The sequence below is a fragment of the Homalodisca vitripennis genome, chromosome 4, assembly GCF_021130785.1.
Source record: "Homalodisca vitripennis isolate AUS2020 chromosome 4, UT_GWSS_2.1, whole genome shotgun sequence".
Taxonomy (NCBI): domain Eukaryota; kingdom Metazoa; phylum Arthropoda; class Insecta; order Hemiptera; family Cicadellidae; genus Homalodisca; species Homalodisca vitripennis.
In genome coordinates this window covers 82,175,746-82,191,731 of record NC_060210.1, presented here as the reverse complement: position 1 = coordinate 82,191,731, position 15,986 = coordinate 82,175,746, and the positions used below count along the sequence as shown (strand labels likewise).

General features: G+C 34.4%; 1 protein-coding gene across 2 annotated transcripts in view; it reads right to left on the bottom strand.

Moving 5' to 3' along the window:
- The window catches only part of LOC124359642 (probable multidrug resistance-associated protein lethal(2)03659), a 59,184-nt gene that overhangs the window by 31,328 nt on the left and 11,870 nt on the right, over positions 1-15,986 (bottom strand). For both annotated transcript variants that reach the window (XR_006922180.1, XM_046812550.1), the window contains exons 6-13: positions 15,360-15,516; positions 14,554-14,692; positions 14,316-14,426; positions 12,352-12,633; positions 8,993-9,279; positions 6,532-6,629; positions 4,981-5,066; positions 3,193-3,318 (exon numbers count right to left, since the gene is read on the bottom strand). Coding sequence is in view for 1 of the 2 variants with exons in the window: in XM_046812550.1 (XP_046668506.1) it covers positions 3,193-3,318; positions 4,981-5,066; positions 6,532-6,629; positions 8,993-9,279; positions 12,352-12,633; positions 14,316-14,426; positions 14,554-14,692; positions 15,360-15,516 (1,286 nt within the window). In the remaining variant the exon portion in view is untranslated. The remainder of the gene's footprint in view (positions 1-3,192; positions 3,319-4,980; positions 5,067-6,531; positions 6,630-8,992; positions 9,280-12,351; positions 12,634-14,315; positions 14,427-14,553; positions 14,693-15,359; positions 15,517-15,986) is intronic.

Sequence of the window (15,986 nt, the reverse complement as noted above, 5' to 3'; positions counted from 1 at the left end):
CCTGCACAGGTTGTCAATGTGCGTTGTCCATTTGAGATCTTCATCTATTGTCACTCCCAAGTACTTTGCCTCTGATGCTGCTTGGACGTTAGGCAGGTGCACAGTTTGTTCCTTTTTTGGGCCCAATATGAGTTGCTGGGTTTTAGCTTCATTAACTACCAGGTTATTAATATGGCAGTACTGTACCGCCATGTTCATTGCAGTGAATGACTCTATCTCCAGGTTTTCTGGGGTTCTATCGGCTAAAAGTAGAACGGTATCATCTGCATACATCAGAGTTGTAGCAAATTCATCTAAGTACTTTTAGGTAAATCGTTCGTAAATAGAGTAAAGAGTACAGGACCCAGAACTGATCCTTGGGGGACGCCCCTTAGAACTGGAAGTGGACTGGATCTGATGTGTGCAATTTTATTGTTTTGAGTATGCCGGATTTCAACTACCTGTTCTCTATTGGTTAGGTAACTCCTGAACCACTCAGCTTCAGTGCCCCGTACTCCCATGGTATTTAGTTTGGTCAGCAGTTGTTCATGGTCAAGGGTGTCAAAGGCTTTGCTTAAATCTAAGAATATTGCTGTTGTTGTATTTTTAGCTTCTATTTGATCTATTACGTATTCAATAAAACTAATTAAAGCTGTCGATGTAGATTTATTTTTGGTGAAACCGTGCTGTTGATCAGTAAGCAGATTATTGTATGTCATGTAGTTTAGGAGACGATTAAGCACAATCTTTTCAATAACTTTAGAGAATGTTGAAATTTGCGAGATTGGGCGATAGTTTGATGCTTCAGACTGATCACCTTGTTTAAAAATGGGGATTACTTTAGATAGTTTTAGTTGATGTGGAAATCTACCAGATTGGAAGGACATGTTTATTAGAGTGGTTAAAGGGTAGGCTATTTCATGTTTACAAGCCTTTACAAGCCTTCAATAACTTTGGTGAGATTTCGTCAATTCCTGCAGAGACTTTAGCTGGCAGTGAGTTGATCGTTTTGATGACTTCTTCAATTGTTGTGTCATATAGATAAAAAGAGCGAGTGTCAAGCTGCTGAATAGGACTAGGAGTTCTGTTCTTTAGAGGGTTGTTGTTTAAAATAGCAGAGTCAGCCATGGTCGTAAAAACAGTGTTGAAATGTTCCACAATTTGCTGAGGATCGTTGATAGTTTTATTGTCAATTTTAAGTTCTTTCAGTCCTACAGACGATTTCTTGGTTCTTCTTTCATTATTTATAATATTCCAAAGGGCTTTAGTTTTATTTTCTGAACGTGCTATTCGGTCGACCGTTGACTGACGTCTGAGTTCTTTTATCTTCAAGTCATAATTCTTTTTCTTAGTAGCAACTTCCTGCTTGTGTTCTAATGAGCCCATAAGAAGATAACGATCATTGGCACCTAAGAATTCTTGCCTCAAAGTGTGCAGTTCAGGGTCCCATAGTTTTTCTTTGCCTTTGCATTGCTTATATTTTTTATAAGGACATGTTTGGTTCAGTGCTGATGTAACGATGTTAGAGAAATTTTTATAAGCGATTTCAGTGTCATTACAGTTGATGACTCTTTCCCAGGTTTCATTAGACAATGCCAGTTTTAAATTGTGGATATTGTCATCATTAAAATTTCTCTTTTGTCCTTTAACATTACCAGTATCTTCTGTAAAAACATTGAGCGTGCAAATTTGGGCTGTGTGGTCAGAAATCCCAGAATTTAAGATCTTAATTGACACGTCATCCCCTTTTTGATTAGTACATACACAGTCAATTGATGTTTGTGACTGTGGTGTTATTCTAGTTGGAGGAAGAGGGATTCTTGTCATGTTGTAGCTAAAAAGTGTCTCATCAAATAGCACTTGGTCATGTTCGAGTTTAAGGCAGTCGATGTTAATGTCACCTATTAAAACAATTGGGCTCTTCCAGGTTGGCACCGTGTCTAACACTGAAGCAATCACACCCATGCTCTCAGTTAGTGAGCTCTGAGGAGGACGGTAGATGCCCATTATATAGACATATTGGTTTAAAGTTTTCACTCGCACCATGGCTATCTCGCACACAAGTTCAATACTGAAATTCTGCACTTGTACCATTTCCACCTGATCGCTTAGAGATGCTTTACAATAAATTGCAACACCTCCCTTCAAATGATTTTGTCGACTATATTCTGCTATCAAACAGAAATCTTCAAGTCGAGTGTTACTGATGTGATCTTGAGTCAGTCCATGTTCTGTTAGTACAATTAAGTGTGGCTTCACTATTTGGAGAAAATGGTTTAAACGGTCAATTTTATTACTAATTCTATCTACATTCTGATGAAGGACTGTTAAATGATGTATACGGTCTTTTTGAGAAGGGATTTCAATCAAAGGACTGGTTATGATTTTAATTTGCTGTTTGTCATGTTGCTGTGGCATAAAAAATTGTGTGGTTGGTGGACTTCAGCCTGCACAGGAGATCGAGGATGAAAGATAGGCAGTGAGTTATTTTTCTCTGTCAAGCAGTTGTAATGCTTGATCATGTGGTCCTTGAAAAACACGATGTTTTTGGCAAAAAACTCCTCACATGTCTCATCCTTGGCTCGTGGCTTTGAGTTAAGAGGCGGGCTTTTAGTCAGTTTGAAGACAGTATCCGAGCAAACCACTGACGTATTTTCTATTTGCTTTGTTAGCTTGGAGTTAGATATCTGTGTTGCAGGAGCTACAACTTGATTTTGATTACTTGACCTATTTATTATTATTATTCTTCAATTGGAGTACTATATGAAATACACCTTATTTATGTAAGTTCTATGGATAGGAGTATTTTTATGACCACTTGAAAACATTTTGTTAAGTATGTTTAACAAAATGAGCTGGTTTCAGATGTATTTCCTAAAAAATGAATTTTTGTGAAATGGTGTTTTTTTATAATATGAACCATAAATATGAAATCCCATATTTTATTGTTTTATTTATTACACAATATTACACAATGCAAATACATTTTAACAATCCTTTTTATTTACAACATCTTTGGACCCTTATAAAACATGTAGTATTGGGGTAAAATATTCCAATGGTAAATTTGTACATATTTAAATAATTTAAAAGGTACACGAAGAGGCAGATTTTTGCCATGACCATGAGAACATTATTATCTTCTTATAAAGGGAATTAGGGAGCAAATACAACAAAAAATAAATAGAGAAACTGTAAATAATTTAATGGTACCTTGAATGTGCCCTCTTTATTGGATTCTTCTTCTTCTTCCTCCTCTTTGTTGTCAAATATCATTTTACTGAAGTCTGTGCCTGAAGATTTCATTGCTTGATATGAGCCCTGTGTTATTACTTTGCCCTAAAATAAACAGCATTTAAAAATCAAATAATGCTATGTATCCCACCGTGGTGTTAAGTTACAAAACATTTGTGTCTAATATCAGTACAATTTCTTAAATAATAATTATCCTGTAGTTTATAAACAAAATAATTCTACTTGAATAGGAGTTTTTCATCTGTAGTAGAATCCCAATCAGGAACATTAACATAATAAATGTGTGGCATTATGTGTATATTATGCCATAACATAAAATATCTAAAATATCATAATATATGATTGATATTTTAATACACAATCCTTCAAACCTAACCAAATAGATGCTGACTGTTTGATCAGGGATATTGATTCTAACTCAAGGAAAGACAATGGAGCTCCAATATAACGTCCAAGATAAACTAAAAAAGTTGAAGTCTAGTAATAAATAATTTTAGAAATTGATGTGACTGTCTAAAACCATAGTATATCGCCATGAACAATTTTCATTTGAACAAAGCCAAGGTTTGCTTAATTACTTATTCTTATTTATTATAACCCCTTCGAATTTACCCCTAACAAAAACTGACATGATTTAAATATACTATTAATCTGTTAATTAAGCATTGCAAATGATAAATGTTTGTTTGGAATAACAGCTTCTAATTACCACATTTCAATGATAGTTTTTTAAATTTTAAAATATTGAGAAGTACGCCATCTACTTAATACAAGTAAAAAAAATTAATCATTCCATCTAATAACCAAAAACATTAAAATTGTTATTCTAAACACAATTTGTAAAATAACAAAAATCACGTTTTGAACCAGGAAGCAAGTTGCCAAAAGAATGGAATATAAAGGGAGAGTTGCTGAACTGTGGTAGACAGCTTAACATTGGGAGCAATGGGAGATGCCAGCAAACCTATTTACAAACAGATTAATCTATAAAGGTTAGTTGGTATTCCAGATTTTTGCCAATCCCGTATGTGTGTATATCCAGAGAGTAAATGGGAAAGGGGCCCACTTGAAAAAGATCAAATTCATATTTTCCTTTCTTTGCAATGCACTATTTTTGTAGAAAAGCAACTTGCTGTATTGACTATATGACATTAGCATTATACACATGAATGGGATATTTAGAGTAATGTTTTTAGTTGCATACTTCACTTGATCCTTAATACTTAATTTTTAATATTAATTAATTCCAAAACCATCAGCTAATGTTTCAATGTAACTGAAAATTCGTATTTGGTTTTATTACAATTGCTATAGAGTGCTATAGTTGGCTATTAAGTATCTCTTTCAGTGATAAAAAGATTTCTAATCAAATACTGAATTACATAAAGTCTACTATAATAATGGATCATGGCTGTAAAGTACACCAAAACCAAGGCTGGTGTTCGAATTTTTCTGCTAATCTTAGTGTGGTTTTGGGGTGTAAACATTGCAAATCCAAAATACATTAATGAACATAAATGCTTGTGTTGTACTATAGAACAAGTTTTATGCCTATGAGTTAGTATACCATTTAGTTCCTTATAAAATGTAATAGAAAATCCCAAGTCAGAACAATATTCTTGTCAGATGGATTTGATTTTGATCGATCAAGTTTGTCCATAGTTTCATATATTGTAGCCAGTTTGAAATACCCATCTTTTAAAATTAATAATTCATAACTAACTTCTATATGGATTTATATCTTACATCACTAAGAAGGACGATGTGGTCAGCAGAAGCCAAGAATTGCAGTTGATGTGTCACCAGGATAACGGTTTTAGATTTCAGATAACCTTAAACATAATTCATATTAATATTTCTATCATCATATAATTGTTAGCTAAGTAGTAAAATAGATTCTGATTGTTCATATAGATGGCATATAACTGACATGTGCTCCAGCAATAGGGTATAAGTTATGGAAACCAGAGTTCCTTCAATTTTAAATATGTGTGTTTTTATAATCCTCAAGGAACCAGAAAGAACTTTTTCGTTGTATGCTGCAGTGATAAATCAAGTGTACTTTAGTAATTGGCCTAGAACTCGGTGAAATAGTTTTGGAATTTCTTTATGGAATAAATCAGAATATTTTTTTTATTTGGATGAAAAATTAAATACAATGCCTGATGCAACACTTGAGTGTTTTATGCAGGTCATTATTTTCTCCACCCCTTAATGTCTATGTGAAAACTTACTTCAAAATAAATATTGATGGAGTTATTATAAGTGTGTGGGGCTTCCTTGTCTCAAATGACCATTCATTGAAATGTAGTATGGGAGTTATCGTTGTTTTATAGGAAGTGCCTTGGCGTTGTATTTTTAGAGTCCTTTAGGTTTTCTCCATCCTGGAATTCTAAGGACTGATGCTTCATGTTCGCGAGTTTATTTGTCTTTTGGAGAGTGAGTGCTAGCTATCTGACTGCTGGGGATAATATAAACTTTTAACCCTGAGGTTCTATAATCCAATTTCACACTCAGCCTGTACCCACCCATCCCTAAAATCTAACTCTGCTTGAGATTATGTGTGCACTTTTTTAGCATGTTGTGACTAAATCATCTTGTTCTAAATACACCAGTACACATTAATTTGTAACCAAGAGTATTATATAGAAAGTCCGGAGTAGTCCTTTTTTCAAATACTGACCCCCCTCCTGTCCCTGTTACAGACCTGAAATCTGGTTTTGTTTGGTTTGGTAAGGCATTTTTCTATTCCAGGTTTGACCTTAATCAGTCTTTTCAGTGTATTTTAGTATAGAGTCAAGGCTAATAAAATGTGTGTTTCTTGGAACTTCAGTTACCCGAGTTCCAACGACCTTATATTTGTGATAGCCCAAACTAGCACCTTGTACTCCATTAATTGTAGTTTGGTCTATGGCATAAGTTCTTATGAGCGAAAACATGCAACATATGGAGGAAGTTTTTAGTAGATTCTATCATTTCCGAGACAATTACTTTAATCAAAACTGACATCTTCCTTGATCATGAAATAAAAATTCTTATTTAGGAACATTATATTATTTGTTGTTCCTAAAAACAATACATTGGGTTAGAGAGAGTTTCAGTAAACTTCAATCCTTTAATAGTTTTTGAAGGAGACCATAACCTAGTTTAATGTTGTCTTCGACCACTACAAGTATATTTGGTGTTGAATCTTTACAGTTTAGTCCTACATAATTTTGAACGTATATTTTTATAGTAACTTTGTTCGACATTCATTAAATGTGATAAAAACTCATAATCTCTACTATGTAAACTTACCTGATATACATTGCTCAAACAAATGTTTGCTAACATGTGTGTCGACAGCAGACAGGGGGTCATCCAATAGATAGATGTCGGCCTCTCTGTAAACGGCCCTGTAACAATCAATAAGAATGTTTGTTTTCAATTTACAATTTCAGACAAACCCGTTGAGATGGTTGTTTGGCCCTGTACCTGAGTGAAATGCACCACAATCGTACAGTTGAGGTTGTGTTTTCTGTCGTCTGTGTCCTCAATGGTGTTACCCTGACAGTTTTTTTATGAAATCATAATAATGTAATTTCTGATTCTTATCGAAATTTTGTTCACGTCTTCGGTGTCTTTGCCGTCATGTCGGACCATAACCATTTTACGTGGTGAGTGTAACGGTCCTTTGACTCCTGCCACGTATTTTTAATCCTTTCTTACTATTTCTTGTGGCATATAACACCTCCCTACGTGCCGCACTCTCCTCACTTTTCTTACACTCTACCCCTAAAGCCCTTCGCTCTTTAACCCTGATTTCTTGCTGGACTCTTTCCTTTCGTGTCTTGATCACTTCCTTTCTAACTGTTCCCTCTAACCTTCTGACGTTTTGATTTGTGGCTTGGAAATTTGTGATTTTCTGTGGCCTGTTTAACCATTTGGAAAGAGAAGCCAGCACAACAATATTTTCAAAGGGATACACCTCAGTGTCTATCCTTCTCCCAGTTCCACTATCTTCCCTTCTTTCCACTTTGCAGAATCATCTAAGCTACTCACGCTTGCCTAGAAATGTCCTCCTGAAAATCATAGCTTGTATTCACCTGTTTTCTTACTCAGAATTTGTTCCCATTGGTACTTTTCCAGAAGCTCCATTTCCACTGCTATTCTGTTGTGTTAGTTCTTCACTATCTTGGAATCATCTGCCACTGCCTAATTTTTGTTTATTTTCTTCGTTGTTCCAACCACATCTATGAACAAACTAACGGTAAACTAAGCAAATAATCCTAGATTTCTTTTCTTGACACTGAAATCCCATACAATATTTTAAATAACAATGTTTAGTTAACTAATACAACAAAACATTCAGCCAATTACACCAGCGCTCTCCTTTGACCTTGATCCGACTGTTGAACCTACTCTACATCCCTATCGCTCCCTAGCAGTCATGGGAGTGGAAATATGTCTATGGTTCCTCGGTCAGATTGATACAACTCACTAGTTTTAGCGTGATTTGGAGTTTCCAAGCATCCTGGCCAGAGTACACGGGAAGGTCCCAAACACCTCATATGATATTGTTATAATGTGACTAATTCAGAAATGATAATGTTATCATTATATTTTCTTTTTATTATCTATGTTGATTGAGGGCGCAGAGTCTACATAACCGTTACTCTGGTTGCCATCGACCCTAGGAACGTAAGCAAACCTTAATCCATCCATGTTCTTAAACGACGATTGTGCAAACTTACCTCGTTTTAATGGCCCAGCATTTAATTACCCTGTACCTTTATTAATAGCGACAGGCAAGCACATTTTGTGAAGGAAGTTGCCTGAGAAGGCACCATCAAGTACGAAAGAACATACATGAAAGTAGATAGACAGAGTGAGGAGGAAGGAAGAGAGAGAAAATAATTACATTAGCAATGGTTTTTGAGTAACGCTTTAAATTATTCCGACTGATATTATAAATGCGAAAGTGAGTCTGATTGTTTGTTTACGCTTTCACGCTTGAACTATTTAACCGATTGTCCTGAAATTTTGCATGGACATTCTTAGGGTTCCTAGTTAACATATAGGCCTATTCTTACTTCGAAAATTCCTCCGTGCTACGCCCCAATGGTCTCTGAAGTTGTGACACAACCCATATTGGTCTCTAAAGTTGCAATACAACAAACACATACTAATAATTAAAAGAGGCTGTTAAATGTAATCAACTGTTCTGGTTAAACATCGTTTTATGACAGCACAACCTTGTGTTTAATCAATTTACCACTATTTTCAATTGGTTTATATTTATTGCGTTAAAGCATTTACTCAATGCTCGATAGTAACAACACTTCTTATTTCAATCGTTTCTGCAGCCACTGTTGAGCACAGAGTTAGAAAATATCCACATAAAAAAATCCTTTTATCGAGGAAATATAAATCACTTGAACCAAAAGTGGCCATACACATGCAGAGCCTATGAACATTCATAGGAAGTCGCGGGTAACAGCTGGTACCTACACAATAAATCTATAATGATTGGAAACACTCAAACATCTTTGTATTTCTTAGATAGTAACGATATCTTATAAAAGGAATACACTTATTTTTCATATACATGACTAATGACGGTTTAAATAGTAAACCTTTTATGGCAAAGAAAAACTCTATAAAAATGTACTTATTTCAATGTGTAGTAGAAAGCAATGGGGTAATTTTTAAGTGAATGCTAAACAATTACCTAAATGAGTTTCCTTCCTAGAGAAAATATATTTGTAGCATACCTTACCGAGCCATGTTTATTCGAGCACGCTGACCCCCGCTGAGGACTACTCCACGATCCCCGACCAGGGTCTGGTCTCCGTGAGGCAGTTGCTCCAAGTCAGTACGTAAAGCACAAGCCCTCACAACCATACGATAGCGGGTCTCGTTGTAGGGACTGCCGAACAGTATGTTCTGGCGCACGCTGCCTTCAAACAACCAGGGCTCCTGGGCAGCGTAAGAGAGACTCCCCGATATGTGGAGAAACCCGCTCGATAATGGCAATTCTTTTAGAATTGTTTGTAGAATGGAGGACTGAAATATCAATCAAAATATAAGAGGTCTTCAACAACATATTTAAAAGACAATTAAATTAGCTGATATTACTTAAATAAGTTAATATTGCTGAAAACTCCCTATGTTTTTCTGTTCTATATTTTACTATTTTACAAATACCAATACTATTTTACACTATTTACTGGGTGTTTCTAAACCTGTGTAAAAACCTCTCGGAAGTCTAGAAGTCCAAATATGGTATTCAACACGTGTTACATGTATTTTATCATCAATGAAGGCAATGAGAACACTAAAGAAACTAAGTAACAAGTTTCTCATGAAATGTTACTTGAAGAAATCACCTGAAGAATTGCAGAGATGCTCTATAGATTCTAGAAGTTTTAATGTATGCTGACGATTTATTATCGCTAAGACATTAACTATGAAAGATGCAAAGATATTAGAAAGGACGAATCATTAAAACTTGAAATCAATGGAAAACAAACTGACAATCCCAACAAAATAGCAGAGCATTTCAACCATTATTTTACAAAAATAGCTGACATAACTCTCTACAATGCTGGCCAAGCCATAAACAATCACTTACCATCATGCAAAGACTATGGCGAAATACCTGACTTCATCCAACTACACCAGAAGAAGTATCCCACACACTCACATCACTGAAATCAAAACCGTCAGCAGGAGTCGATGAACTCAACTCCACACTACTGAAACACTGCAAGGATGAAATAGCGAGTCCTTTATGTCACATAATCAACCTCTCGTTTTCACAAGGCATTTTTCCAACGAAACTCAAACTTGCAAAAGTTTTTCCTAAACACAAAAAAGGTAGCGTAACATCAGTGGAAAACTATAGACCAATATCAATTCTCCCAACATTATCCAAAGTAGTGGAAAAGATTGTACTAAGCCAACTTATAACACACCTGACTACTCACAACATCTTGACGACCCAGCAGCATGGCTTCCTCCGTGGTAAATCCACAACTACGGCAATAGTACGACTGTCAGAATTCATCATTGACCAACTTGAAGAAGGTGCGACTGTGACTGCCATGCTGTTGGATTTTAGTAAGGCCTTTGATTGCCTAAACCACTCTCTACTTCTCCAAAAAGTAGAGAACATGGGCATTAGGGGAGCATCACAAAACTGGCTTGCTAGCTACCTGAAGGATCGACAACAACTAGTTGAAGTGCCTTATACGACCAACAACAACACATCCCATAAAGCAAATTCGACCCTACTCCCAATCACTAGAGGTGTCCCTCAGGGATCGATATTGGGACCAGTGCTTTTTATTCTAATGACAAATGATCTTCCAAGCTATCTTCTTGACTGGGCCCAAGCAATGCTTTATGCAGATGACACAGCCCTTCTTATTGCAAAAAAAGACACAATATCCCTCGAACTGGACTCTTTTATAGCTCTAAATATGACAAAACAATATTGCCAACACAATAATCTTGTCCTTAATGAGAACAAAACTCAGCAACTTATATGGAAAGGCCGTAGAACAAATGACTACTATGGTCTACCAGAAATAACTCAAGATAATGAAGCAAAGTATCTTGGTATTACAATAGACGACAAGCTATCTTGGAATCCACATATTGACAATCTCTGTAGTAAGCTTAACTCTAGTATTTATGCTCTTAAAAGAGTAAAAAGTTCTTGTAACCATGAAACTACAAGAACAGCTTACTTCTCTCTAGTTGAGTCCCATCTGAGGTATGGATTACTAGCATGGGGCAACTTCTCAGCAAGAAACAGGGACCGTGTTCTAGTTCTACAAAAAAAAGCTATCCGAATACTAGCAGGACTGACTTCTCTCGAGTCATGCCGTCAAGCTTTTGGAGAACTTAAAATCTTGACAGTGGTCTCACTCTACATCTGTGAGGCCATCTGCTACACAATAACTCAGAAACCTGAACACCTAGGTAACAATCACAACTATAACACTAGGAACGCCTATGACTATGCCCTACCTACACATCACCTGACCCTCTTTGAAAAGAAACCTACCTACATGGGAAGCAAATTTTTCAACCAACTCCCGGAAGAACTGAAGAGAAATAGAGAAGACAAGAACTTTAAGAGATCACTCAAGACCTGGCTGCTACAGAAATCATTTTATACTCTAGAGGAATTTTTCAATGCTTGACCTTTCTGACTACATCAAATATCCAATGTAACTTAACTATTTTATCTCATTGACTCTGTATCTTTTTGTAACCTTTTGATTGTACAATGTTTAATTAATTAAGTGTATGATTTTTTGACGCCAAAACTGTACTCAATGTATATGTTAATAAAGAATTTTTGACTTTTGACTTTTTTTTGAAGAAACAAGACCATACTAGAAATAGAGGACTAAACAAAACTCCAACACACCGTCTGATGCTCTTCAATCTGTATCTCTTCTTTCTGGCAGAAAGTTTTACAACATACTACCACAAAAACTGCAACACGGAGGGAAATCACTTAAAGCAGCGCTAAAAGGATTGTTCATGGACTCTCTTGAAGAATTTCTACAACGAACTTTTGAGAACTAATCTGAGTCCACCACAAAATTAATTGAAAATGTTTTGAAAACTCCAATCTTTGCTGATTAATTTGTTGATACCCCCGTTAAATATTGGTGTGGATTGAAAACTGTGAGTTAGTTGGGGAGTGATTTAATGTTCTAAATTCGTGTCTCATAGACTATCATGGAAGCCTAGTCTCGAATAAACAAAATGTTTTAGTGAGGCTTTAACATCAATTATTAACACCAACTATTTGTGTGTGGCGTGAGTAAAAGTGGAGAGTAGATATTTAAACAAGCATATGAGTTGATTGTTATAAACGGACAGCCCATAATACAAAGTAAATAGTGAATCATAACAAATAAAAATTTATCTCAACCTCTTACCATGCCAAAAGGGAATGATTTAATAACAGAGTGGTTCAGTTAAAATTAAATGATCTAAAAATACTAAGAAATGCTTTCCTCTGAAACCTTATAAAATGATTTTAGTGAAAAGGTTAAATATAATTTATTAAAATAGAAGTTAACATTCGTTTCAGATGCATATTAAAACATTTACCTTTCCAGAGCCAACTGGACCTATCACGACTGTCAGTTTTCCCGTAGGAAATTCAATGTTAATGTCACTTAAGGTTTCCTCAAAAGTTTCGTCACTCCATTTAGCTGATGCATCCTTCAGTATTACACTGAGTGAAAAACTGTTATTTACTTCACTATCAATTATTCTCGGAAGATCCTTCACTTTATCTCCTTCAGCTTGATCATTGACGAAAGACAAATTAACTTTTCCGTTTTCTTCTAAAGACGACTTTCCTCTCATTTCATTATACAGCAGAAACGTCTGAAACATTAGATCAATAATTAGACATTTATCTCTTGCTAAATTATTCGTACTTAGATATTACTTTAATAAAAAAATATATTAATAAAATTACATAAAAGTAAATAATTGGTCTTAAATTACTTTTACATTATAAAATGTTATTGTTATAAGTTATCGCGGCTTTAATTAGCAACTACAATGACTCTAAATGTTTTTTTACATAAAATAATCGTACAGACACAAGAACTTCCATTTATTTTCTTTCAATTTGGGCAGGTTGCTTGACAGAAAGTGGTTTTGGAGTTACGGATGAGTATGTATGTCATCGAAAAGTTTCCCAAGAAGAGAATGAAAATGGGAACTGGATTGATGCAGAAGGCAACTCTCTAGAAATATTGAAAGTATAAACCGATCATCTTATAATACGTCTAGTTTCAGGAAAATTCTTTCTCTGTTCCAATTGTCTCAACTGATGACAGTAAAATGACTGTGTTCTGTTTAAAGTGGTAGTACGTGTGCTCAGTGAAGTAAGTGCTTCACTTTCGTATATCAGTCTTTTGATGAAGAGTATTTGCGACAGGAACTTGAGATAAACATGATGATCCTCTAATATTCATTGATGTTCAGTTTGCCATCAAGAACCTAAAAAGTCGTTAAACTTTTGTATTTTTTGTGTTTATTATCAAAGGTATATTCAAAGCTTTCTTCCATTTAGAAAATAAAGAGACCCTTAGTGAGTTTGGAGTCCCACTTTCGAAATTCCTTTCTTTTTAAAATAACTTCCAGTTTAGATGTTTTACTACAAATATTAGAAAATGAAAATATTTTTATTTATTAAAATTTATCTATAAGAGATTTTGATCTTTGCAAATCTTACCAAATAAACATAGCTTCAAGAGGCCGTTTGACTGACACAAACTTTGTCGAGATATTCAAATATTGCTTGCTTTAGTAAGGCCATTAAGTTTCTTAAGTGTTGCATGATCCGTGCATGGACATGTTTTGAACATGTTATTTTTCTTTAATTGGTTGGGTTTTATTGGTCAGTATAAGGATTGGTGAAAACTCCAAGAATCTTTAAGCATATCACAAGGACAGGCTAGATTATCATCTAGTCCAAGGAATTGAAAAGTATTCAAATATTTTATGAATAAGTTAGAGTTATTAATTCTCAATATTAACTAATATGTTGGTGTATGAGAGCCTCGCGAATATATGCTACACACCTGCTTCAATTACAGTGAGAAATAGTAAATTTTAATGAATTTTTATTCCAATTAGATTTGGCCACTTCGGAATGACAACCAAAGTAACGGAAAATTATCTAGATTTCGTGAATTCCATGATTGTCTGATCACTTTTACTCTGATGACAATTTCAAGTTTTATCTTCAAACATTCCAATTTAAATCGAATTTGTTTATATATAACTTATGGGAGTTAACCATTGCATAACACGTCAGTTTTGTTTAATTAACATGCATTCCAGTTTTTTCCTACTATAAATGGTATAAATATATGTGCTGTATATGCAGTATGTATAAAAAAGATAGATAATGTAATCGATTGTTAATTTTTGCTGTTGTTTAATGTTTATGTATTGTATTATAATATCAAAAAATATTACTTTACATAACAATCTGTAATATTGAGATATTTATTATTTCATTACTTATTAATTCATGAGTGTTAAATACTTACTTCTATTCTTTTGATGGAAACTAAAATTTCAGCTGTTAGTCCGATTGCCAGAGGGAAGAAGTCGGACATCATTTGACGAACGAGAGTGAAGAAATCGGTCACAACATACACCTTGAATCACAATTAAGTTAAGAATTAATGTATTATCGTATGTATTGAGTATTATGTGTTATCGTAATAATAACATCATGACCACAGGTTGTTTTGATGTCTTCGTATTTACTATAATAATACTCACTATTGAAGCTGTGATTAAATTTCCCATCAACACGTAGGTTACTATGGAGCAAAATATGGCCAGACGGTTGTTGAACAACAGGAAAGACAACATGATACCCGTTATGTAAGAACTGCCACGTATTTCTTTAATTTCAAGCCTGTAAAAATGATATTTTATTAAAAATATAATAAACTATTACATTGGCATACTAAATAGATTAATTGAAGCAGCATAGAAACTATAAAAAGAGTAAATAGATAAAACAAGTACACCTGTCAAGGCCATACTGCATTATCAAACTATTCATTGATAAATCACCTGACAGACTGATGTTATGTTACTTTTGATCACGTATTAATTTATATTTCTGTCATTAATCATAATAAATCATATGCAATTATAATTATATCAGTATTATCTAACAGTATTAACGTTAAGTGGGAGAGAAGATTCTACAGTCTGAATTAGTATTTTATCATGAAAGTCGAAATGGGAAGATATCGAAAGAGTTAAACATATTAAACAGTAATTTTATCCTGAGATTATATTTTCCTTTGATTTACACCTAAACAGACTTGAAACCAACCCTGTTGTGTTACAAGTTTTCGTGTTACATTTTTCAATCTTTAATAGCAGCTTTCCTTTGAAAGGCCAAAATAAGCATTGGACATGTTTTACTAAAGTGTTATTTGAATTGTATTTATTTAACGTAGATCCTATAGTATTGCTTATACGTAAATTGAGTAAACATCCTTTTTAATGTAATAATATTTCACCTATAATATTGATACCCACCACTAGATTATGAAATTTCGTACCTTTACCTTCTTGCTTCTGCTACGAGCTTTTCGAAAGGTTTTTCCCAAGTATACATCTTTATAACTGATATTCCATTTATTATTTCATTCATCAATCGAATTCTCTCATCGGTTCTCTTTGCTGTTTTCAAGCGATACGATGATTTTTGTTTTCCCAACCACACTGAAACAGAGACGAGTTGAAATCGTGTTCTTTTGATATTTTGAGGAAACTTTGGACACAAATTAATCAAATTGTTTGTCTAAAAATAAATTACCTTATGTTATTGGAAACAATACTGGACTTGTTAAATTTTATAACAGTGCCTTAATAAACAAGAAACAGAAGGTGACAATTTATCAACATTCAAGTAACGAACACTATAATTATAATATTATATTGTATAAATCAAGTCCAGTGGACGAATTGGTTTTATCACATTGTACACGAGTTGTCCTACTCAGATTTAAGTTTGGTACAAAATATTATATTATACAACTGGCACAACAAAATCCAACTAAATAGTATAAATCGATACAACAGAGTATCGAAGGACCCGACAGAACGTAACGTAAAGATTACCGCACGGACGGACAGCCAGTTGGACAGAATGCCCTTTTACCTTTTGACCCCCAAAACCAATTGAGTTGTTC